Source organism: Eleutherodactylus coqui, chromosome 2 (genome assembly GCF_035609145.1).
Source record: "Eleutherodactylus coqui strain aEleCoq1 chromosome 2, aEleCoq1.hap1, whole genome shotgun sequence".
Lineage (NCBI taxonomy): Eukaryota > Metazoa > Chordata > Amphibia > Anura > Eleutherodactylidae > Eleutherodactylus > Eleutherodactylus coqui.
The window spans coordinates 245,517,076-245,544,061 of NC_089838.1; the positions used below are offsets into that span (position 1 = coordinate 245,517,076).

At 42.4% G+C, this 26,986-nt stretch overlaps 1 protein-coding gene across 3 annotated transcripts in view; it reads right to left on the reverse strand.

Annotated features, from left to right (window-relative positions):
* The window catches only part of ARNT2 (aryl hydrocarbon receptor nuclear translocator 2), a 91,832-nt gene that overhangs the window by 29,274 nt on the left and 35,572 nt on the right, over nt 1–26,986 (reverse strand). For all 3 annotated transcript variants that reach the window (XM_066592785.1, XM_066592786.1, XM_066592787.1), the window contains 5 exons: nt 25,344–25,557; nt 21,915–22,128; nt 4,633–4,735; nt 3,823–3,888; nt 2,363–2,448 (listed from right to left, as the gene is read on the reverse strand). In XM_066592785.1, coding sequence (XP_066448882.1) covers nt 2,363–2,448; nt 3,823–3,888; nt 4,633–4,735; nt 21,915–22,128; nt 25,344–25,557 — 683 coding nt within the window. The remainder of the gene's footprint in view (nt 1–2,362; nt 2,449–3,822; nt 3,889–4,632; nt 4,736–21,914; nt 22,129–25,343; nt 25,558–26,986) is intronic.

The following is a 26,986-nucleotide window of genomic DNA, read 5'->3' on the forward strand; positions in this document are numbered from 1 at the left end:
TCCAGCATCTTTCATTTTCCTATGAGAATCTCAACCGCCAGATTGTTTTCAGAAACAAAAAGTCACATTTCTATTTGGAACAGACCATTCTGATCCGCCACATACACAACACCTCTCATGTTAAACATTAACCTTTCATAGAAAAGGAAAAGCATGCTAAAACGCAGAACATCACATATGTATCGCTGCTTCCAGGAGTATCACAATGTGCATGGTTTTCTCTGCTCTAGTTAATACTAACAAACCTAGAAGAATGTTTTCTCTCCTCTGGTTCATAGAGCGGAGTATCTGAACTCTTGACACTAGAGCAAGTGATAATACGTCCCCGCGCATTTTATAGAGTGCACTTACAGATACAACATTGCCTACATTTTATACTAATGGGGTTGTACCACAATTGCAAGTGATAACACAGAATAGGGAATAACTTATTGATCAGTGAGAGTCTTAACACTGGGACCCCCACTGATCCTGAAAAGGGCAATACCATGTCCCATTCTCCTGTCACTGTAGGGGTCATTTCTGTCACTGTGAATGAAGCAATGGCTGAGCCTCCATTAATTGCAATGGGGCTTAAGGAAACAGCCAAGCTGTACCCGTTTAGTTATCTCCCCAATCCCAGTGCAAGTGAATGTAAGCTAGTGCGCTTGCGAGACAAGCGCTCCATTCAGTCTGCTCCCTGTGGGAGGTGTAGTCATCCTACAGTGAGGTGGACAGGGAATGAAGGACTCATGTCCTCATGATAAGTGGGGGTCTCAGTGATAAGACCTCTACTGACCAGCAAGTTGTCCCCTATCCTGTGGATAGGGAATAACTTGCAATTATGGTACAACATAATTAAGAAAACCCTTGTTGTGTACCCCATCAGGGCATATGGACATTATAGAGAAGCTTTCCCCCTCTGTGAATCATAATGGAGAGGCATTTTGCAGGAGCAACTTCTGCTGGTTTTGGGTCATCCATGTATTACATGGACGGCTATACATCTAAATGATGTCTGTGTAATTGCTCTGTTCATCCAGGGATTTCTGAATCATGAATGTGCTTCCAAAGTCCAACTAGATTTTCTCATACTGCTCACTGTTACAGTACGAGAAAATGAGCAGGAGAAGTAATGTAGCTATTCATAGTTTAGCAAAAGACGAGTGAAAACTCCTAATAGCCTTGTAATGATGACCATTTGTGGTTGTCACCTAGAATCAATTATCCAAGAAAGAGATCGACAGAAAGCTAAAATAGCTAGATACAATGGTGACGTATTTTAGCATAAAAGAACAAGAGTCTTGAATTTGATCCATTTTACTATATTTTGTATTTCTTCTCATTTATTACATAGCTCCAACATATTCTGCAGTGGTGTACATAATCTGCATTGCATTGGCCTCTGCACCCTCTGATACCCAGTCTCGCACACATACACTGAGGCCAATTTAATAGAAAGCCAAATGACCTATTAGTATGTTTTGAGTGTGGGAGGAAACTGGAGAACTTGAAAGAAATTTGTGCAAGCAGGGTGAAAAACACAGAAAGTGCTTCCAGATATTACCCTGGTCGGATTTGAACTTGTGAACTCAATGCTACAAGGCAACTTTACTTCTATAAGCATCTAAATCTTGCTCAACCAATTGGCAGGCACAAATAGGTAAGCAAATCTGAACAAAAAGTTTTCCTTTTACAAGTCACATTTGTAACATTTTGTTACACTCTATACGGAGGTCTTGTATCTGTTCTTATGAAACAGGATCTCAGTTGTTGCCTGCAATATGTGTACATTGCTGAGGTTGTAATCAGGGTTCTCTGCATGATAAAACTGGATAAATCAAAGTGTGGTATGGTATGGATTAGGCTTTTCTGATACTCAGAAGATTCCGAGAAGTACATTATCAACCCAATTGAGTGACTCCCTACAGCCAAAATTTCTGGTGGGCTTTAACAAGCTGCATTTGACCACCTTGAGTCTAAGGTATCTTCTGTGATACAAGCACCCCAAGGCAATACCTTCTGCACAATGCCAGTATTCCCTATGAAGTTCAACTTCCCATTAGAATAAAGTGGTTTTTAAGAGTAAATTGCCTTGGAGTGATGACAGCTTCTAATTCCTTGTATTGCATTATTCTGCGGAGGAGCTACAGAGGATGTCCACAGTGTCCAATGAAGCAAAACACTCCTTCAATAATAAAGCTACTAATAATATCAATAAACCTCTACCACATATAGGTGGATGTTTTAATAGTAGGCCAAGATCATCTATAAATCTTTGTCATAAAGAAAATAATGTCATGTCAAACTCTTATTTTTGCTAATTCCCGAGTTGCCACATTGATTGATAGAACACCTTCCTCTTAGATCACAAATTTCTTACCCGCTGGAGGCCAAGCCTTAATGTATCCGGTGCAGTGAACCACAGAATACTGAGCCTCTCCTTCTTTTACTGGTCCAAGTCCATTCCTGCAAGGAACAGGAAAGTGTCATGCTGTAAGGTATGTGAAGTGTTCAGAAAATACACACTCTGCAGGTTCAATTAAAGGGCTACTCCAGTGAAAACAAATTTTTCCATCCCTGCCTCCTCACCTGATTGCCGGCCACACTCTGGACGCTTGCTTTGTATATTGCAGTTACTGCCACGCAGTGCAGTCCCCTATCTGATGCTTATTAGGCACCATCTCAATTCTGAGATTTATCCCTGCTTTCTCTTTCACTATTTTGAGCTATTAATCCCATGATGCATTAGCTTATCATGTGAGCAGTTAGAGCTTGTACCATCTCTGCCTGCAGGGGAAAAACTGTAACTATCATTGTCTACTACATTCACCTAAATAAGTAACAGAGATGAGCGAGCATACTCGTTAGGCCTCATTCATACGGGCGATATGGCATCGCTGCGAGAAATTCGCAGCGATATCGCATCGCTGGTCCAAGCGATATCGCTGCTATTTCTCGCGGTGATACCGTGACTTTGTAGCGCTACAAAGTTGCGGGACTTTGTAGCACCACATGCAAGGATTTTCAGGGGAGGCTTGAAATAAAAGCTCTACCCCGAAAATACACTGTAGCTGAAGAAAAAAACAAAACAAAAACCAGATACATCACCTGTCCCGCACTGTCAGCCCGGTCGCATCTTCTCCCCTGGTCCCCGGTACAGGTCATCTTCTTCTTTTCTAGCCGGGGATTCAAAAGTCCCTGCCTCCTGAAGCGCTGGCTGTGATTGGCTGACGCTTAGCCAATCACAGCCAGCGCTCGATGAATGGCAGTGATTGAACCACTGACCACTAAATCTGCCTGTTCGTCCGCAAAGATTCCGGTGGCGGCGGGGGTGAGCGGTGGGTTGAAGGAGTGAGCAGGGGGGAGCGAGAGAGAGAGATCTCCCGCCATGTTCCCCCCTGCTGGCACCCGAATCTTTGCGGACGATCAGGCAGATACTCGAAAAGGACGATACTCACTCGAGTATTTGTCCTTAATGAGTATGCTCGCTCATCTCTAGTAGCAGATTATAAATATTAGGGATTATGCTGAATCGCAAACTGACTTTTGGAGAGGAACAAAAACCCACGTAAATCTCAGATGGTCAGAATGAGATCACATGTCCCGCATGAGGAGAAGGACTCCAGAAAGCCTCAGACAGAGAAAAAAACAAATCAAGATAATACTGGCTTATATATATATATATATATATATATATATATATATATATATATATATATATATATATATATATATACTGAATGGCTAGTTACATAATGAATGAAAAACAAATCACCAGAGTGGCTCCTTATGTCGAAACAAAGGGCCCAATATCACTAATAATAGTTATGCACTTCTTACCTATATCTTTTTCGCATTGTGGTGATTCTGCTTAGAGACAGGTGATCCAATGGGGCATTACCACACCTACGGAACAGACATTGGCTCTTTTATTATACAGACAAACTAGAAAGATATTTGAAAACTATGTATAAACTTGGTATTGCTGGATTCGTGCTGACCCAGAGAATAATGTAGTCACATTATTTATTTTGCACATTGAGTGCCGTTAAAATGAAATCCAAAAAACAAATGGCAGAATTACTTTCTTCCCCAACCCACTAACAAATTAATAAAAAGTTATACCATACATTATATGTACCCAAACAATCCTTCATATGGCAATGTCGACAGAAAATTTTTAAAGTTACGGCTTCTGCAATGCGACGACAATGTTAAACTCTGTTAAAGGGGTATTCCCATCTCAGACAACAGCTGAACTGGCTGTTCCACATTGCTTCTGTAATTCCTATAGAAGTATATGAGAGTTGTGCAAACAGCGTAGCACAGCGAGCCACACCGTTTCTGCATCTCTGAAGTTCCTGGAAACAATGTAGCTTGCTGCGCGGTTTTGGTAACTCCTATTTATTTCTAGTGTAGAACAGCTAGTTTGGTATTTCCATATACCCAGCCACTGGTGCTGCTGGATTCAGACAGCTATTCCCATCTTGGTCATGACTAGCTGAAATGAGAATACTCCTTTAAGCAACTGTGGTTAGGTTCTGCCTCTGATTAAAGGAACTGGACGTCATGTAGTTAATAGTTCTAAAAAAAGCAATGTATCCTTTGAAAAATCTGCATTACCAAAAGGCGCACATGTGTAGGCATTACCTCATCCGGCAAATGAATGAACGCCGTGATCCCATACACATTCTCATAGATGATTGCTGGCCCTCTTTCTTCACTGTCCCCGTTTTCAAATCTAATATCCGACCTAAATAGAGAAAAACAAAAAAATTGAATTACTTTTTTTTCACCTTCTCAGTTCCTTATTAAATTAAGATTTTCACCATGTTGACTTTACACGGATACTCAAGTTTCTTTTAGTAAGTTATTAGTTATTTGAAGTGGACTTCTTCATAAGTATGGAAAGACTTAAAGAGCTATTCTCCCAAAATATACAATTGACCAGCAGATACGTATGTCTCCTTCAATTGTCCACATCTATAAAGTTGGTAAAAGCCATTTTCAGCTTTTACCAGTTTCTTTCATTGCCGGCAATTACTTACAGCAGATCTTACAATTTCCAAAGGTAAGGCTGGGGTTACACTGCATTTGAGTGTTCGCCCACAGCGCTTCAGTCCTGAGATTCCTTGTCAATCATCCAAAATAGCATCCAGATGGAACTAAGAGCTTTCTTCGATGAAAGGGAAAGCGAAGGTGCAAGCTTTGGTCTCTGTTGAACAAGGCTTCCATCACTTTTGCCGGACACAATAGGGTAGATGACAATGCTATTCTGTCCAGCAAAAATGCTGAAAAAAAAAGAGAACCAGGTCAGAGACCAAAATGGTCATTGTTTGCCCCATTTAAAGCCTATAGCTTCATCCAGCGTGCCGTCTGAATGCCATGTTTGGTGACTGAGACAGAACCCCGAGACGCACTGAAATGCAGTATAAAGCCAGCTTTAATCTAGCTAGCTAGTTAGGCAGTGATACAGGAATAGGGGATATATCCCTCCATAGGTTTTCCCCGCAGGAGTCTAAGAAAGCTGGGTGGCATTTTCTGCAGAAGCTGTAATGGCGGCTACATTTGTTGTCATCCATTATTTAAAGCAAAAAAAATTTTTGAAAAAAAATCCCCCCCCCCCCAAAAAAAAAATCACTGCCAGCAGCCATACTTACTGATATACATCATACAAGGGGGCAGGTAAAAACACCAAATCCCTCAGCATGCGTACAGCCAAATTGCAATATGGAGCAGCACTGCACAACCTGCTGGGCTGACTCGTATGTGGTATCATTAGTAGGTTGTAAGCCTGCATGGTGCACATGGCATAAAGTGATTAAACATGGGGCATATTCATCATTGCACTCTGAGCATGCTCAGAGCACAGAAAACATAAAAAGCAGGACTGGAGAGCAGCGGAATACAGCTAGCCAGGAGTGGAAGAGAGAGCTGATAGCAGTCACTGCTTAGTACTACAGTTCTGGTTTCTGTATCTTTTCCTCCGAACAAGCTCGGAGTGCAATGATGAATATGCCCATGAAATGTTCTTGGAGAAGCTCCTTACAACCAAAGTTCCCTAGTACAATGGATTCCCAGCTGAAATCTGCCTTGTGTCTTTTATATAACGCTTACATTTTATCATCAATAAACCTTTCCATGTTCTCTGCCTTTATTTAGTCATCGTCCTCCCTCTGCCAGATATAAAATGTGCAGGTTGGTGTGACCCGGTGTCATATCTATCATTAAACCACCTTGCCTTGCCTACATTGGGTGGTAAGGAAAATACCATTGTCCCTGCCCATCCTTTTCCCTTTGTCCACTACTGTAAATAGCAGATTACACATAAATTGCCCAAATTACTAATATCTGTATTATATGTGCAGGCAAAGGTACAGCAACCAACATCATGGAGGAAATGAAAGGGAACAGTAACCTGTTGTTTTCTACCTGACATTGCGCTATAAACATTGGTGCTCATGCCATATCTGAAATGCATATATTATCTGTAACTGGCTTTCCATATATACTACTAAAATCTGGTAGATCGATCATTCTAAAATATCAGGCCATATGTGTCCACATCCATCCATCACACTGTAGTATGAAGTCGTTTGGGACATAAATAAGGGGAGCATCCTAACTGCATTCTTATCCAGAATGACATATCTGGGGTGTCCCCAAATTCACCTTTTTTGACTGCCAGGAGTCTCTGGGTAAGTGCATATCTGACACATTTTTTCCTTCTTATTTGCCTGGTTTACACGTTTTCAATGACTCAGCTAACCCCTCATGCCTTCCCTCATATAGAAACATTAAACATCAGTGCCAATCCTGAGAAAGTAGAAGTTTGATTTTGTGCAGGCCTCGCTGAGTCAACAGTGGAGGCAGTATGCCATTAAGTACAGGACAGCCCAGACAGTGTGTATTGCACCTGTCTATATATGTGTACATGGTGTGAGCACATGTGCATATATGGTATGTATGTAGTATACACCTGTACTGTACATACAGGATCTATATAAATTGACTATATGGTGTCTGTGTGTACATATACATATGTCATATGCATGCCGGACCTCCAAATCATTGGTATTATGTAAACAACATATCCTACATACACAGTAAAAAGAAAATAGTAATAATGACTGCAGACTTAAAAAATATATATAAATATAGTATGGCGGATAATAATGTGACCACTGTAATATTACAATCTCTATAGACTGATGTTTCCCAACTCCAGTCCTCAGGGACCACCACACATCATGTTTTTAGGATATCCTATTGTAATAACACATGTGGCAATGTCTGAGGCACCGTCAATAATTACATCACCTGTGCAACACTGAGGAAATCCTGAAAACATGACCTGTTGGTGGTCCCTGAGGACTGTTAAATACTGTTTCACATAGGCAATGCGATAACACATCGGTGGTCTGTGCGATATCGTTGCGTTTTCTCAAGGCAATATCGCAACTTTGTAGGGCTCTTTTGCCAGGATTTTTGGAGGGGAATTGGAATATAAGCCCTACTCAAAAAATAAGCCCTAGCTGCATTAAAAAAAACAAAGAACCCCCACAAACATCACCTAAGAGGCGCTATCCAGCTCCGCCGCACTTCTCCCGAAGCTCCCCAGCACTTGGTTGAAGTTCTCCGGCAGAGCTTCCTGGTAAGGATTTTGAACAACTCCGGCTCCAGAAAGCGCTGCCTCAGATTGACTAAGCGCCACGGTGCTCACCCAATCAGACCCAGCACTCAATGAGCCAATCACAGGCATTCATTGAATAGGATGCAACAGAAAGGAAATCTCCATAGTGAAACATAGGCTACAAGACATCGTTAATGTGAAGGAACGCATAGGAAGTAATGGGCTTCACACACATGTGATCCGTAGCACTGTCACATCGCGAGAAAACTGCGCAATTTTGTTGCCCGTGTGAAACAGGCCTCGATTGCATTACGCTATGCCAAATTTAGAGCATAAATTATATTCTCAGCCGTCTACATAAAAATACATTTCACAAATTTTGCTACATTTAGTTTGATCTTGCATATATTATATTTAGTGTATTCCAGCTGTGAGCCGGCCGTGGCCCTGCATACGGCCGTGTAATGTACTGCGCATAACTGTGTACTCACACAGGCGGTGATGCGCAGTACACAGTTTTTAGTTTGTATTTCCCACACAGTCGCCTAGTGATGAGGCGGGTATCCGCAGCCGTACACAATGTAGTTGCATATGGGCTGCGGGTAAATCCGCAACCATGGAGCACAATCCGCAGTAAAATAGAAACTGTTCTGTTTTCTGTGAGTGGATTACATAATTCCAACCCACTAATGTGAGTGGAATTGTGTAATCCAGTGCATTTGATTGATCCATTCATTACCGCGGATCAGACGCATATGGAATCCGTAAATCTTATCCGGTTGTATGAGACCAACCTAAGGTAGAGTGCTACCTTTTTATCATGTGACTGGGGACCAGTGCATGCGTCCGACATTTTGCTGACAGGTGCATGTGCAGAAGCCGTGGTAAGGTTCGCGGATAAAAATCCCATTGTGGGAGAAATCCGGGGACCTTAGTTATGTAATTTTATCTCCCCTTACAGATTTGATCCATAAGGAGAGATGAAACTTTAACTTTTTAGTTTTACTTCTTGTAACTTTATATGATTACTGTTATCCGGAGGATAACAGTGATCCTGTGACCTGGAACCGCATACAGCGGTCCCCGGTCACATCTCCCTGCACTCGGCTATCTTTGACAGATTTTAAATTTGCTGGGCTCTCTGGCCTTCTGCGCATGCACGCCACATAGGCACATGCGCAGAAGCCTGCGGCAGGTCTCGATCACCATGTACATTACGGTGGACCGGGGTGAGTATTTTCAACTACCCCCATGGACCCGATCTATGAGGGCAGTTGAAAGTTTACATTTTTTGAACTTTTTTTTTTTTACTTTTCCAGCTCCCAGTGACATTTCCTGCCGCCCGGCTACCTTCAGGAGCCAGGAACCAGGATATTTCAAATTTGCCGTGGCTCCGGCCTTCTACGCGCGATGTCATACGTCTGGCACGCATGCACAGAAGAGCAGATCACCGCCGGACATAACAGAGGACCGGGGTGAGTATGCTCAGCTGCCCTGATGGATCCGATCCATCAGGGCAGCTGAATATTTAACTTTTTTTAACTTTTCTTTACTTTATTGTGATTCATATTTTTACATCCTCTAGAATTAGGCCTTAGTCACACGGGCGCATCGGCACCCGTACACCGGCGCCGATGCGCCCGTCTGACTGTCAGTGAGAAGACGGACGTACCTGCAGACGGCCGTCTCTCTGAAGCGCTGGAGGAAAGAACACATGACCGGCAATGGAGCCGGTCACATGTTCTTTCCTCCAGCGCTGCAGAGAGACGGCCGTCTGCAGGTACGTCCGTCTTCTCACTGACAGTCAGACGGGCGCATCGGCGCCGGTGTACGGGTGCCGATGCGCCCGTGTGACTAAGGCCTTAAAGCCCACTTAGGCAGGACGTAAAAAGGCAATGGGGCGGTCACTAAGGGGTTAACATCTCTTATGAAATCTTGTAGCCTTATTCCAAAATTGATAAACTGCAACTGCGTTCTCATTTGTAGCGCTGCGCTCCCGTTTGTAGCCATGAACATAGTTGAGGTTTCAGCAATAGCGCTTGTAGACTGAATGATCACTGCCAATATCTGCAACATTAAGAACTACTACAAAAACATCTATTTTATGGTCTTGCAAAATAATAGTCTAACTGCTGCCCTACATCAAGGTCCAACTGCTCTACCTCCCATGCAAGCAGTGTGCCCTCTTGTGGTGGTCGCATGTATTTGGCCATGTAGAGTGCATACATGGCAAGTTTCTATAAATAGGAGTTACACCATCAAAAGCAATCTTCAAGGAAAAGTTAAATCCAAAAGGAACATAGCTATCCTCAATCATGTGATGGGCTTACTTCACTGGATACACGTCTGTGGTTTTGTAACTTTTATATTATACATATTATGTAGTTGTTTTTCTGCATATCTTCTGAATGAATCAGTGGCAAAAAAAATTAAGACCTGATCCTGTCCGAACAGAACTAGAAAAAAAAAACCATCTGTTTATTAAGAAAGCACAGAACAAAAATCAGTAATGATTAATAAAAGAGCAAAAAAAGGTCACAAAGTATTGGACAGCTAATGCACAAAAATAGAAGATCGCTCAATATCCTATGGAAGAATCTGCAGGCTGCGCTCAATGATTACTACAAGCTGGCAAACAGCCATAAGAGAACGTTTTGTATATCACTGCAAGAGTTAAAGGGTAAGTCCATCCCCACGGTCCATCTGACTGAGGTGCGGGATGCCTGAGGTCTCAGTTCCATGCAGCTCACTCTCATGGATTTTGCCCCGTTTGCAGCAATAAATGAATGGGAATGCCGCACATCTCATTCACCTACTTAACCAGCTGTAGCCGGAGACAAGGATGTCCATATAACCAATTTTAATATTATCTTTGACAAGCTTTGAACACTTGAATTATACCATCATGCACAATGTCACTTTACATTTTCCCTGCATTCTCCGCGCTCGTCTTTTTGGCAGCTGCTATACGGACACATCTGATTCTACTTGGATTTTTAGTAGCTGAGGAACATATGAAATTTCAGTTCCATGTTGTGTTAATTAATTAGAAAGTGATTATAAAACCAAGACGTTGTGACATGTGGCTTGTGTGGCTTATGTGAACAAGTGCCAGGCTTTTCCGGTACATCACGTGTCTGGTGCACCACAGCCGTTATAGGAGTTCATAGGACAGTCAATGAAAACTCCTATTTCCAGGGCCCAAATCCTAATACTTCTATTCCACATCATTTGGCTTCTGAAGTAAGATACTGCACAGATGAGTGCAGTTTAGTATAAACTACATGGCCACGTCTGTAGCATACACAGAGTGCAATCCTTTCACAAGACTAGGCCTCATGTCCACAGGCGGATCGGATTCTGCATGTGGATTTCCACAGCGAGAGACCTGTGGAAACCATTTGCAGGACATCGCGGATGTAATGGTTTTTCCGCACGGATGCACTGTGGATCATCCGTGCGGGAAAAAAATCCACAACCCCACCTCCCTAATTGATTTTAACCTTTAAATCCACAGTGCATCCACAATTGTATTTGCGGATGCACTGCCGATCGTCTGCACCCGTTGACTTCTATTGAGCCCATCCACACCACATGCTGTGATTTGTTTTCCACACCAAATGGTCCGCAAATCAAATCTGCATGCTTAAATTTAGTTGCGGATCCCAGTGCTTCCCTATGGGCACTTTGAATTGCAGATCTTCCGCGTGGGTGACCTGTGTGGATTCCGCAAATCGAATCTGCCCGTGGACATTGGGACGCTCCTGTCACACAAGCGTATGTTCTTTTTCTAGTCGAATTACGCAGCGTATCATGCATCTCCAAGCGTATTGAATGCGCATTTGTGCACCCCCAATTAACTTCTATGGGGACCTTTGGTGTGCAAATGTGCAGGAAAATAGAGAGTGATGCATTATTTTTACTGAAAGCCTAGGAAAAATACGCACATGTGAACAAACCAACAGAAGTCAATTGTTTTTATTTTCTGCGTATTGTGTGCGCAAATACGACTGTGTAAATCTAGCCTTAAGGCTTCATTCACATGAGCTTATATCAGCCGCGCTTTCATGGCGGGCTGATATAAGCTGCCATCTGATGTATTGGTTTACAACTAGTGATGAGCGAGCATACTCGCTAAGGGCAATTGCTCGAGCAAGCATTGCCCTTAGCGAGTACCTGCCCGCTCGAGACAAAAGGTTCGGGTGCCGGCAGCGGACAGGGAGCTGCGGGGGAGAGCGGGGAGGAACGGAGGGGAGATCTCTCTCTCCCTCTCTCCCCCCCGCTCACTCCCGCAATTCATCGCTCCCCCACGCCGGCACCCGAATCTTTTGTCTCGAGCGGGCAGGTACTCGCTAAGGGCAATGCTCGCTCGAGCAATTGCCCTTAGCGAGTATACTCGCTCATATCTATTTACAACACATCAGTTCAGATGGGTGTATTTCCGCAGTGTAAAAACACCCAGCCGGCTAAGATAGCGCATACGGTGCGCATTTCGCCCGGGCGCTTTTATGCCAGCCAGGAAAGATAGTTCAGGAACTATCTTCTGGCCGGAATACGGCGGCGGCTACAATAGACTCCTATGGCAGCTTAAGTTTGTGATATATACATGGTAGGACACTGTGACTAAAATGTGTTTTCTGACTTCATCACATAAATGTTATTGCTTTGTACAGTGTTCCAATCCACTCGCTGTATCAATTCCTGATAGTCGTCAGGCTTCCAGTGGATAAATGTGTGAGCTGCTCATGTGATGGACACTCAAGTGCCCGAATCCTACAGACACACATGATGTAAGGAGCAGAGCTACTATTCATCCATGATATGACCAGCACAGATCTTTATCCCTGAAAGCAAACAATGACGTTTCCTATTGAACGACCGCAACCTGGGATGTTAACATAGGAAATTGATAGAGAAAGCAACTGGGAAATTGTCTAACTTTCATTAACCAAAAAATAACATTTACTTGCGGAAAACGGAATATCGGTTTAAAAATCTGTCAGCTCTCCTGACATGTCTGTTTTAGTAAATACTTGTTTTCCCCATAAAATAACAATTTAGGAGTCTCCTTTGTTATATCACACGGGCCCTATATGGTGCAGAGTGTTAAGGCAGCAGAAATGCTGTCCTAAGCTCTCTCTCACGATCTGAAGGTTGCAGGTTCAATCCCCCTTGGTTCAGGCAGTTGGCTCAAGGTTGACTCAGCCTTCCATCCTTCCGAGGTCGGTAAAAGGAGTGCCCAGCTTGCTGGTGGAAGGGGTAAAAGATAACTGGGGAAGCCGATGGCAAACCACCCTGCAAAAACAGTCTGCCAAGAAAACTAGCAGTCAGTCATGGCTCGGTGCTTGCACCAGGGGACTTTACCTTACCTTTGTTATTTTGCTGTGCTGTGCCATTCCTCTGTTATTCCTCTTAGAAATTGTATGCATAAATTGACAGCTGGTTGATACCAGTAGGGGGTGTGTCTCCCCACAAGATGAAATGGTCCAATCAGTGCTGACCATTTCTCTCTGACAAGAGGAATGATAACACCCAGTTGTCAATGTATTTATAAATTTCTAGGAGGACTAACACAGGACCGGCACAATAGAATTTTCAAGGGAACCCGTCACCTGTCTAAGACCGCTTTCACAAAACCGAGAAAAATCGCACAAGATTTACGTGTTGCGAGATGCACAAATTTCATACGAATATAAACCACATTCTTTTGAATGGAGTCATATACATGAGCGATTTTTCTGCCAAAAAATCGTGGCATGCTCTATATTTGCGTGTTGCTTTCAATGGGACAGGAAAACACATCACACGACGTGCGAGGTGCAAGTGAGTGCGATACGAGGTTTCCAATTGAATACAATGGGAAACCCTTGCCGATCCTCTGACATAGCTGAAAGCCATGCCGGAGGTTTGCAACCTCATAGAAGTGTCAGTAACAGCAATATAAGTAAGTTCATGGTGCTTTAGGCTCCCTTTAGCGAAAAAAAAACAATGTGATCCAGAAATGTTATTTTGTGGAGAATACCAGTATTTACTGATAGAGACATGTCAGGAGTGATGACAGCTCCTCTTTTACCTTTATTAATTATTTTTATACTTACTGCTCTGTTACTGTGGCAGCTCTCTGCCTCTTATTGTAAAGCCCTCAGCAGCCCCGGATCTGGCAGTAATGACAGTCAGGACTGATCTATAATTACACAGTCATTGTAAGAGTATTGGAAATCTCTGCTGATATCGGAACGGTGACACGACAAGATCCCATCTTACCAGGACAGGAGTGCGGCGGCAAGCACAAATTAACGTGCATATGGATGACTGCATGTCAGCGGTAAATGTATCTGTTCTCATCACTGGTCAAAACCTTGTTTTTATCTGCAGATTTCAGAACAAGCGTCATTGCCACAAGCATCATTAGCATTGACCAGACGTATCATTCTTGCAGACAGTGCATGTCTACCATTTTACAGTTTACATAAAAGGTTAAAAAGGGGTTTCCAGGACTCTAATACTGATGACCTGTCCCTAGGATAGGTTATCAGTATCTGACCGATGGAGTCCACCACTTACGATCCCCAGCGATCAGCTGTTTGAAGAGGCTTTGCCGCTTATATAAGCACCCCAACTTCTCAGGCATGTGACGTCACATTAATTGGACACAGGGCCTGAGATAAGCCATTCAGGTGAATAGCGCTACAACGTTTCTGTAACTTCCCAATTAAATTCAATGCGAGCTATGGAAACAGCGCTCGGCTCTTTTCGACAGGTGGTCGGAATAGAGTGACAGATTTTCCCAACTCGGCTAGGAGAAGCTGAGATGGGAATGCTGCTTTAAAGCTGACTTGCATGCATGACTGCAGCTCCATTCCCTACTCCCAGTGAGGGGGAGGGGGGGTACACGGGACCCCCATTCTCAGGTTCAGTGAAGAGTGCCCCACCAATCAGACTTTTATCACCTATACCAGTGATGGCGAACCTTTAAGAGACCGAGTGTCCAAATTGCAACCCAAAGCCAATTTATTTATCGCAAAGTGCCAACATGTCAGGGGGCGGGGCTTATCACAAAATATGATTTTTACCTCCATCGTTATAAAAAGGACAGGGCTGCTTCAAAATAGACAGCGTGCATATTTTGACCGCTTTTGGGATGCGGAAATGACCATGGCGGCCCCAGGGGTAACAGTGAATAGTGACATCCTACAGCGGCCCCAGCGGTAATAGTGACATCCCACAGTGGCCCCAGCGGTAATAGTGACATCCCACAGTGGCCCCCAGTAGTAGTAATGACATCCCACAGCGGGCCCCAGTAGTGTGACGTCAGTATGCATCCGGACGCCTCCTCCGTCTGCTCTTGCGGAACCTAACAGGAGACGTCAAGGAAGGAGAATCCCCGCTGAACACTGATGTCCCAGTGTGCGCCAGGATTAGTGCAGTGAGTAAATACCATCTGGTGAGCTGTGACCCCTGACGGTATTCACTCATGTGGTGAGCGGCCGACGGCAGCGCATGCCAGCAGAGAGGCCTCCTCTGGCACGCGTGCCATAGCTTCGCCACCACTGACCTATACTATGGATAGGTGATAAAAGTCAATTCTGCTACAACCCCTTTAAGTAATATAAGTCTGGGCTATTATTTAGATTAATTCTATATGTAAATTGGGAAATAGTATTCAAAGGTGAGTATACATTAAGTATAAACCAGTCATCCAGTCCTATGTATTCAGCATTGTATTTTTAATATATAGGTGGAATCATAAAAGCCTTATTGATCCCTTAAAAGGTATACTCAGCCAGAAAGCAACTTGTCTCAATTATAAAGCTGGCACGGCAGGCTGCAGGAGTGCACGCACCGCAAAGTGAGACAAATCTGGGAAAGAAGAGCAGGCGAGAGCTGTAAAGGCGAGCAGTGACTGTCCAGAGTTCAACACCACTCTTCCGTAATTTAATTTACCGTAAATCACGGAACAGTTCTTGTTAACGAGGATGATGACTTTAACAGCATTAAGACAAATAGAAATGTGGGTCAACAGCTGTGATTAGTAAAAGCATTCGATTTTACGAGTCCCCTAGATAAAGATAGATTCGGAACAACTGGAGAACTGTGTCATTAAGAAAAACTTCAAGCTTCGAGTCCAAAAGAGAGAAACAGAATCCCTAAAAGGAAAAAGCCAGGCGAGGGCACAGGAAAACAACAAGGAAAGCGGCGGCCAATAGGGCAGCGCAGGTGGTTGATATCCTGCCAGAAAACGAGGAGGATCTGTCAGGGAGATTGTCACCACAAAACATATTTTTTCGGAGGGAGCCAAAAGCCATGTCATTATTCCAGAAGGATGAGAGAAAGGGAACAGATTAATAATCCTCGAATAAAGACTGGGGTATGAATGATGGAAATGTACTGAACCATTGGAATAAAGTAAAACAACTTAACAGAGAAGTAGTGGTGTGGTAAAACTACAGCCATCTACAGTCATATAACATTAGGGACAAGAGTTCACAACTACTTTGGGTGTTATGGAATTTCAATTATTACTATGGAGACCTCAAGAGTAAAAAAAAGGCAAGAGAGATACAAGAAGGAATAAAAGATGACAAAGAGAGTGAGAACAGAGGATATCTATGTATGGCCTCATTCACACGAGCGTTTCCACGCGGCTATTTAGCAATAAAACATCATCAGGGGCGTAACTATAGAGGATGCAGGGGAGGCGGTTGCACCCGGGCCCAGGAGCCTTAGGGGGCCCATAAGGCCTCACTTCTCTATATAGGGAATCCAGTACTATGAGTAATGCATTATAGTTGGGGGCCCTGTTACAGGTTTTGCATCGGGGCTTGGGAGCTTCAAGTTACGCCTCTGAACATCACCCATGTGAAGCATTGGATTCCAATGCATTTGTTCACATGGGCGATTTTGTGCCATCACAATGCGGTGGAGCCAAATCATCACAGGATGGATACATAATATGTTTATAAATAAAAACAGACAGGCAAATATGCACAAAAACTCAAATGAATTTTGGGGAGTACAAGAATATCCCCTTTCTCAAGTTTATTTTACTTTAATTAAATACAGTTCATCGGGAAAAAGATCGATCAGATGCAACAATAGGGATAGTCGTTATCTAAAGGGAGAATTGCTGCTGCTAAGCAGTAGCTTCCTTGTTACTCCTGAGGAAGCACACATGTCAACTCACCCAGTTTTATAGGAGGTCACCCTATTTTCAGCCTCTCTCACCCAGTCATCCTGTAATATCTAGTTTTCATCCTGTTGCCGGGAAGGGAGGCTAAAAATATAAAAAGTAAAACTGGCCGCTATCTAGATAAATTCAATAAATGATGGCCTGTATACTTCCTTTCCCCGCTCAGCGCTAGGCACCGCTGCACTGGGTCCTGACAACATCCAGCCTCAAGATATAGTGATTGGAGATACACATAACATACTGATGCTGGGTGGCACCAGGACCCAGTGCAGTAGTGCCCACAGCAGAACAAGAGTCAGAAGCAAGGAGGATAAGTATGGACTGGGATCTCAATGATGTTAGGGGCCAGGTTTGGTGCCTAAAATTAATATATGAGGTTTGACTATATTTAGGGAGTCGGGATAAAGAGAAGTGGTCTGGTGTCTGAAATTAATTTAAGGTATAGCAAGATGGCTCTTTATGAATCGGAAGTCGTTTGCTGCCATAATACAGCCATGTCCATGAGACTCTACAAAAGCAGAAGAGTTCACTCAAGATACCACAAGATAGAGCTCCATATAATAGATTAGGGCATCTGCAAAATGGGAAAACAGATAGCAGACTTAAAAGACTTTTTCTTACCCAAGGTGAAAAAAAGCCAGAGATTCAGAGAGGAAAAAGAAGGAGAGACAGCTTTAGAGAAATAAGAAAACCCCAAGTGAACCATAGAGATAAAAAAGCAGGCTGAAAAACATCCAAAAGTAAAGGTGAGACTGTCCTAGGTAAAATAATAGATTTTTTGGTCCAAGAATAAGAAAATAAAACAACCCCGAGAACTTGACGAAGAGGTTAGAGTGAAGTGCAGAAAGTATGAGAAGCCAAAGACAACACAAGAGGACAAAAATACTAAACTAGAAAAAGAGCTCAAATAAAATGTAGTGTAGAAAGCAAGACTAAAGAACAAATGAGATCATTCAGAGAACAAAGATCATGGAGCGCAACTGCCATACATCGCAAAATATAGGACAATCGGGGCTAGAGGATATAAGGAAGAAGGTCAAAAACAAGGCAAATCATCTAAGCCTCATACAGCATAATACATAAGCACCAGCAAAGAAAAAAGAGAGTAAGATCATAAAAGAATACTGAGAGCAGTTCCAACAATCTTATTGCGTTCCGAATGAACCCAATACAGAACCACTTGGACAATCCAGTATTGGGATACTTTTGAATTGGTTTTTCTGCTGCTGCAGGGGTGACAATGTTTTCTTAAACTATTTCATTTCTTTCTTAGAAGAAGTGGTGCCTTCTCTGGTAATCTCGATGGCCCAGCATGTACCGCGTTTCTCTGAAAATAAGACATCTGCAGAAAATAAGACCTAGTGAAGGTTTTGCTGAAGTGCTAAAAATAAGGCCTCCCCCAAAAGTAAGACCTAGCTCTATCCCTGCTGTGTGAGTCTGCTGTGATGAGCTCCCCCTGGTGGCCGGAAGCTGCAATACCATTCCTGCTGTAAAAGTGGTCCAGGAACTGCTGTGGGTGATCGTTACAGTCCCCAAATAGTGTCTGGGAGCCAGGTACTTTACAGCCCTTATTTATTGTCGCCCTGTGTGTGAGTCAGTCACCCAGTGTGTCACTTTGATTCTTTAGGGGGTGATTGTTATAGTATCCAGTGTGTACATGGAAATAATGGTAGTAACAGCAAACTCTTGATAGCATTCACAGTTTTTCTGGTTATGCTGGTTTGTGATGACAGCTACTGTACGGTATATAATAAATGTTCATTTATTTTTGTTCAACAATAAATGTAAATTCTTCTTCATGGGAAAATAAGACATCCCCTGAATAAAAGACCTAGCACATCTTTGGGAGCAAAAATAAATATACGACACTGTCTTATTTTCGGGGGAACATGGTCCCAAGTGCTGACTTAGTCCAGCATGTAGAAACAGAAAGTTTCCATGTGTCAGATTATCATCAGATGCCTTCTAAAATCAGCATTTAGGGCTGATTTAATAAAAGTGTGTTTTGAAGTTTGATGCCTGACTATTAGAATTTAACTGTCACACCACAAGAATTGGTAAAGTGATAAAAAAACATAGTGGGTCTCATGTTCACTATGGAGCTGGTGGCTATAGCAACCAATCAGAATCCACGTTTCGTCTGTCCACTATTTTGTCTTTCGCTGCAGCTAATAGCTGGCTCTGAGCTATCAGGTACAAAGAAACACTATGTAATGGCTAAGTGTTTCAGCCAAGGGTTAAATAAGAGATTCAGATATTGATATGGATTAGTGAAGAATGTGACGCCAGGCGCACAAAGGAGGAATGCTACTGCACAGAGAAGAGCATCCAACAGATAAGGAATTTCGCCCAGCCCTTTCGGGAAAATGGAGGGTTTACTTCTGCAACAAATTAAAAAAGAAAAATAAACTTTCAATGGAGTTTTTGAGCTCTCGGAAATATTACAACTAAAATAAAACAAAGCCAGGGAAAAAGTTGCTGAACTTTAAACATTTTTCAAGTACCATAAAATAGAGAAGCAAAACAAGGCAGGGCGAATAAATATTTAACTCCGAAGAGAAGCAGAACTAGATCCAGCAAAACATCTGCCATAACAAACTGTAGGAAGAGACTGTGAAATCTTAAACCCAGTATGTTGTGAACTGTCAGGAACTCTGTGCTGCCAGGGCCCTGCCGAGCACGGTGGGGCTTTTCGAAGCAAGCTGTGTGAAGGCTGCGCTGGTCCACACATTGTGTTCTGTCAAGCCAATAGGTTAGATGTTTTTGCCTATAGGCCTCCAGCGTGAATTACCGCTAGCTGATTTGTCTTAAGGAGTCTGAATGTAGAAAACATAATAAAACAGAAGCTGGACATTTCCCAAATAATGATCCATTAATAATTTAAAGGAGTCCTGTCACCACCAATGACCAACGTCTACTTATACAGTAAGGCTCAGTTTCTGGAAGCATTAATAAGAAAAAAAACTTTTAAAAAAACTTTAGGAATTGGTTTTGTCTCTGATAATCTTGTATAAAATGGCTTTACCATTTAGTAAGCCCTGATAAGATATGACATTTACTGGAATACCAGAAGTAATGGGCTCCTGATTTGTCAATGCGGGTTTAAGCTTTCTATTACGCCAGCAAATTTGCTATGAAATTTGAAGAGCTGAGTAATGATAGTAGATATACTACCACAGCAAAACTTTTCATTTTGAAGGCAAAATCTAGGCTTGGATGCACCTAAGTCAGAATATCAAAGATGATCTACAGCCACAAACATGAGTTTAAAGTGTACATAAAAGGCTATAAACCACTGAGGCGGTACATTCTCTGTGCTGTGGTCAGCGTCTTGTTTCACCAGAGGTGTACTTGACATGTGGTCCCGAGGAACTTCTGGAAAGGAAATAGTTGAAGAACAGATGCATTGGCTCATTTGTACCTTCAACGACTTGAGCAATTTGCTTACTGTTTACTTACTCGTTCTTCCAATAAAAGTGTATAAATATTGGTCTGCATGGACTGATATTGTAGGAAGCTGAGTACATACAATGCTTACTATAGGGCAACACAATTACTACGACTTATACTATCACAATGATATGTTCTAGCTAGCTTTCAAAAAGTATACAATTTACCAATTTGTATCTACCAAAGTACAAATTAAATTAGTAAACCAGTAACTCAAGTGAGTCTCTCTAGGACTCCCTATATGAACCATTAACCCCGTAAGCTCCAGGACGTACATTTAGGTTTGAGGTATGTAGAGAGGGGGACCAAGGGTCAATCCCACTCCATACAATTTAGGTGTTCCGGCTGTTTCTTACACTTGGCACACACCTGCAGCAACAACGATCAGCACTGCTGCTGATTGGAGCTGTTAACCTTTTAAATTCTGCTGTGAATTCTGACAGTGGAATTTAAATGCCCCGATCGCCCCCCCCCCCCCCCCCCCCCCCCCCGCACGATGAGATTGCAGGGTGCCGTTTGGTTGCCATGGCAGTCGGGGACCTTCTGAAAGCTCCCAGGACTGACATTGCAATTTGAGTGTAATTGAGTATAGTGGCAGCATGAGCAGAAAATCGATTTCTTGATCAAAAAAGGTGCAAAAATCTTTATTAATTCATGGTCAGAATAAGCGCAGCTTGCTTACTTTTTATTCTGACCATGGATTAATAAATCTTTTTGCATCTTTTTTTTAATCAAGAAATCGATTTTCTGCTCATGCTGCCACTATACTCAATTACTCTCGAATTGCTATTGGAGTCTTGTGGTTCGGGCTCACACTGTGGCTTGCAGTTTATCCACCTCACTCTTTTGGGTGCTTCTTCTGTGTGCTGCTGTACCCGCTCATTGTACATGACGCAGAACTGACATTGCAGATTGCGTATCAAGCTATGTCTGTGGTGTGGCTTGATAGACTGCCTGTCAGATCATGGTATAATGTAATACTATGGTATTACATCATCCTGTAGGAGCGATCAAACCATTGCAAGAGGTATTTTTCAGCACAAAAACATCATTTTAGGTAAACAGAGTAAGTAGCAATTTTGCTAATTATCACATTGGCCATCATATAAGCACAAGCTGTTTGAAAAGTTCTGGAACCTTTAAGATAACTTTCTGTAGCGAAATATCACAGACAAACTAAACTCTGTTACATCTGCCCGGGTTTGTTGCATAGATTATGAATGTGTTAGAAATATATGTTCCCCCATTTCAGTAGAACTAAATTAAAGGGGTTGTTTCACCTCTAGCTATAGTGCTGCAGGAAGCAGACAGATTCATACATTACTTAGTGGGGTGAGTTAATACTGCAGGCTGAGTGCTATTGAAGTGAATGAGAGACTCAGCCTGCAGTACCAAACTAGGCCCTTGCACAAGGTACAAAGCTGTCTTCTTCCTTCAGCAGAACAGCTAGAAGTGGGACAATCCCTTTAAATAGTAAACATGTGCTTGTATATTCATAGTTTGCATATTCTTACCAGTATGATTGTTATGTGTGTATTTCTTAACAGTATATAACTGATCATCAGTGGAAGAGAAATTGTTATTGATATTTCATGACTTTGCAGCAAGGTCAATGTCCCACATCAAACATTATATCTATGTTTGGCCAATAGAACCAACCTGTCATTGAGTTCTCTGAAGTGCATAATTGCTCTCGGAGCTTCTCAATGTCATCAGGATGCGTCTGCTCATACAGAGTACTTCCAAACCACTCTGACTGGGGCTGGTTCAGTACCGGAGTGACAGAGTCGGAAACGTAGATTACTCGTCCAGTTTCAGCTGCCACCACAAACAGAAATCCATCTGCAGCTTCCAGTATAAGATGCTTCAACTCCTGTCCAGAAGATAAACAAAAACAGTCAAGGGTCACAGTAGCTATATTCAATAGTCAACTACCATTAATGCGGTGTCAATATTCAGGATAAGTTAATTAATAGACTTCGGGCTCCTTCACACTGGCGATCGCGATTATGCCGCAAGAAAATCCCAATTTTTGCTCATGAGACGTCTGAGCGTCAGCGATGCTTTTTCTTACAAAAACATTGCTGCCGCTTGCAATTTTCTCGCGATAGACAATAGGAGTTTCTAATGTTAAAAGTGCATCGCACTGCAGGAAAGTCACAAGTTTGTGCGTTGCTAAAAAAAAGGAGGCTCCATTGGGAAACATGGGAGGTAATAAAAAGCAAAACACGGACATTTTGCATTTTTTTTTCATTCTGCATCGCATGAGTGAAAACATCGCAAAAGGGAATGTAACCATTGAAATTCGTTGGTTTCATAATTCTGCGCTTTTACTCACTCTCGTGCAAGCAAAAATCGCACGATTTTATCGCAAGTGTGAAGGCACCCTTAAAGTGCTAATATTTTTCCACAATTCATAGACTATTTTGTTTTGCCATCATTACATCAGGCTTGTTCACACTAGCATCATGAACACTTTACCCTGAATAATCTAGAATCGGACAAAACTTGCAACTATATGTATGTATTACGTAACTGCATGTAAAAATATTTGCACAAAGATTCCTATGACTAGATTTGCTCTTTTAATGCACAGTAGGGATGCCATAACAGAACACTGTATGCAATTCCATCATTCATCTGCAATATAAAGTCACCTTTTGTTCAGTGACTATTGCAGTGTCTGTGTGTGTAAGTTTAGGTTGCATTCATAAGGTACCTTTTCACGGGCTGATGGTCGCCTGAGTAATCACTCAGGCATAATAACCCTCATAATGAGTAGGAGTTTGAATGGAACTGCAGCAGAGAATGCGCTCTGCCGCTCCATACAACTTTATGGGACTGTCATAAAGAAGCCGAGTACACAGTATGCCTATCTCCAGCAGTTTTAAAGTTGGAATGGCAGCAATGAGGATAGGAGGACGACATGGGATCTTACTTCTTGTGACTGGTAGGCAATCAGACATTTATCACCTATCCTGTGAAAAGGCGATAAATGTCAGTTCTGGAAATACCCCTTTAACGCCTCAGCCACTAGAAAAGATGCAACTTTGGTGAAACATGTACCATTTCGGCAACTGTTTCTCCTAACAGAGAAATACTGTTTGTACGACTTTTCTTCATACTACTTCTTTTGGAGCAAGAAAATGTTATGTGGCTTGAGTTGCATAAAAGGGCATCATTTAGTTTCGGATAACTCAGCTGGTATCAGGCCACTCAACCTGTAGTGTAGCCCTATTGTACATGTGGACTGGAGCATATCTTGTTATAAGAATTCAGGAGAACGTCCTCCACAGTTTCTTGGGGAAATGTTTTCCTGCACACTAATATCAGGACTTATTCTGGTTTCTGGAACCATGTATACACTTCTCGCTTTAATATACCGCCTTACAAAAGGTACAGGCCAGACAACAATCAAATGTTGGTGTGTACTGCAGTTTGAAGTTAAACATTTGAGACATTAGATCCTACATAAATCATGTAGATAGCCAGCCATATGCATGAGCTGATTATTGATCTAAGGGTCGGATCACACATTGCGGATTTTGGTGCGGATTTTCACAGCAGAATTCAATTACTGCATTCTAATCAATTAATTCCGCTGTGAAAATCCGGAGACTTTCTGCAACAAATCCAGCATGCTGTGCAGCTGACAATCTGCAATGTCTATCTTCCAATGCTGATTTTTTCCCCTGTAAGTGAATGGGGTTTGTTAAAACTTACCCCACGGCCTCCGACACACAAGTGTTTTTTTTAATCTGTGCGTTGGATGTGAAATAAACCGCAACACACGGACAGCAATATTCAATGAGGCAGCACACACTACCGAGTTTTTTCTCGCAGACACGAACTGCATTATAAAACTCATCGCATGTCCTATTCCTGTCTATATCATGAATATAGCAGATGCATGTGAATATGCAGGCAGTCCGTGTATCAGACAGCACATAAGCCGATATCTGTGTGGTGTCTGATGTGAGTTGCACCTGAGCCTCTTGGCCACAAGTCGGGCACTTGACAAGTGTGCCGGAGGCCGTACGGTGTCTTCACATAAAGCTGATTTGCTGTGGATTGTGTTGCGAATTTCAGTGTAAATCTGCAGCAGATTTCACCTTTTTAATTCAATTCAAATTTGCTAAATATCTGCAGTAAATCAGCTACATGTGAACACGCCCTAATAATCCTTTTACATGGGCAAATAATCTCCTTTTGCAACAATTACTAACAGACATTGAGCATGTCAGTCAGCGCTAGTTACCTTCAAGTACACAAGCAGGTGATCTGCCCTATGGGGATGACTGACTGTTAACACAATAGTTCATCCCCATACAGCTTGCACTGATTAGTTGCGAATCTTCCCATTTACATAGGTAGATATGCAGCCAAGTAGCGAGCATTTCTAAGCTTGCAAGAAAGGGATGATCAAATGACAAATGAGCATCAGCTCGCTGGACCCTTTACATGGCCTGGTTGTCGGCTAATGAGTGCTGGGAGGAATGCTCGGGCCCAATAATAATATGCTTTTGTAAAAGGATCATTAGGGTTATGGTTATTACGTTGTTGGGTCACCTCTAGAGATGAGCGAGCATACTCGATAAGGCAAACTACTCCCCCCCCCGCTCACCGCCGCAACTCACCTCTCACCAGTGCCGGCAGCCGATTCTTTAGAGACGAGCGGGCAGGTACTCGAATAAGGCATCGAGTATGCTCGCTCATCTCTAGTCAACTCTATTCCTAAAAACCTAGTAATAAGATGTGTGCTCTGTGTAATAACTGAAATAAATATAGAACTTTTTTCAAACAATGAGAGAAAATATAAACCTAATCCTAAATATAAGTGGAATCATGATAATGAAAGACAGTAATTGGTTTCTACTTACTGTAGAACTGGAAACACAGTCCATTAAGGGAACATATAGGAGAGCAGTTAAAAACAAGTACAGTAAAGGTATATTGTACAATATCACAGTTGCTATATAGTATACATTCAGCTGCTGTATTACCGCTATCATGTTGACTATTTACTCTATACATGGGATGACTAGTGAGAACAGCATATATTTCTGATGGCTTGCAGAGCAGCAGCACCTGTTCTGTTAAGAAGGAGGGTTTATACGCTCCGTCCGTAGATTTATTTCCTGTCCCTCTCATGGATTTCATGTGGGATACAGCCATGCGCAGGATGGTGAGCTTGTCAGGTTTGCGTGCGAGGGCACTGCAGGTGGGAACCATGTCGGACAGCTCTGTGATGTACTGTGTCATCTTATTCCTCCGACGTCTTTCAATTTCACTGTGATTCTCTCTGGAAGCAGAATCAGAGCAGGAGAAAAAAACGGAAGAGTATAAGAATCAGCACCAAGCAGAGCCGTCCAGGGACACGGTCCCCGCAACCCAACGAACACACAAGCGTGAGGGACTGGAGAGGATGTGTGTACACAAGAGTTTGTCAGTGTCTGTTCAGCTTCCAACTTAGTTTCCAAACTGTTTCATTGGCATCAGGACTTGGTAATGATTTGGTTCTCCTTTGCTTGGTAATTTTATACTCCAACATCTGATTATGTTTTTCATTTCAGGCTTTGTTTCAAAGGGTAGATATGCGTATTTACTTAGTGGACTTTGCTGCTGGGTTTCAACTGTATTAAACTGCAGAATGCACTGCCAGTCACTACCCCCATTTGTGGAAATCAAAGCTAAAGAGATTTTCCAGGAGTGAAAAAAAATCCCAAATATTGTAAGGGCAGTGAAAAGTTAAAAATAGAAGAAATACGGCATACTCACCTCTTTTATGGCCCCTTGGTCCAGTGCAGAAGCTTCAGTCCCTACTGCTCTGATCCCATAAGAAGCTTAGGTAGTCACGTGCCGTTCATTGTGCACATAAACACTCATCCAATCAGAGGCTTCAGCAGTGATTCTGCCATGAGCGGCATGTGACTGCCGAAGTCTGCTATTGGTTGAGGGGTCATATGCATGATGATTGGTATGTGTCAGTCTTGTGGGATCAAAGCAGCGGGAGGAAGGGGCTACAGCACTGGACCAGGGGGGAAGGGGGGAGGGGGTGCAACAAAAAAGAGGAGTATGCCATATTTTTCTATTTCTAACCTTTTCCTGCTCATATATATAGATTTTTTTCACTCCCGAAAAACCCCTTTAACAGCGTTTTCTGGTCTTACGCAAATGAAGCTTATTCATTGTATAACAAACAGCTATGCAGAAATCTAATATAACTTTTATATCAATTCTTCACAAATTACAAGTGCTTTGCTTGCTATCAATGAACGGGATCATTCTTAAAATTCTAGACTCCCTTAGGCCAATTTCAGACGAGCGTATTGTAACACGCCCGTAATACGCAACCGTATTACGGATGTGCTATAGATGACATTACAACCGTACGTTAGCAGTATTTAACCTGTATTTGCCTCCGTATATTTAACTTTTTACTGATCCATATTTACCCAATAGAAAAAAATAGAAATATGGAGGTAAATAAGAGAAAAATAGGTAATGTCGTGGTTTTAAAAAAATTACCATGAAAATTATGGGCATATGAATGGAAACATAGATTTACATTTGCTTGATATTATCGTCTGCAAAACACAGACCAAATAGAGAGCTAGTATACGCTCGTCTGAAAGTGGCCTTAAGCAAGTTTCACACGGCCGAAAATCTAGCACGAGTTTTGTGCGTTGAGAGATGCACAAAACGCACATAAATGTGATGTGGTGAGGGGA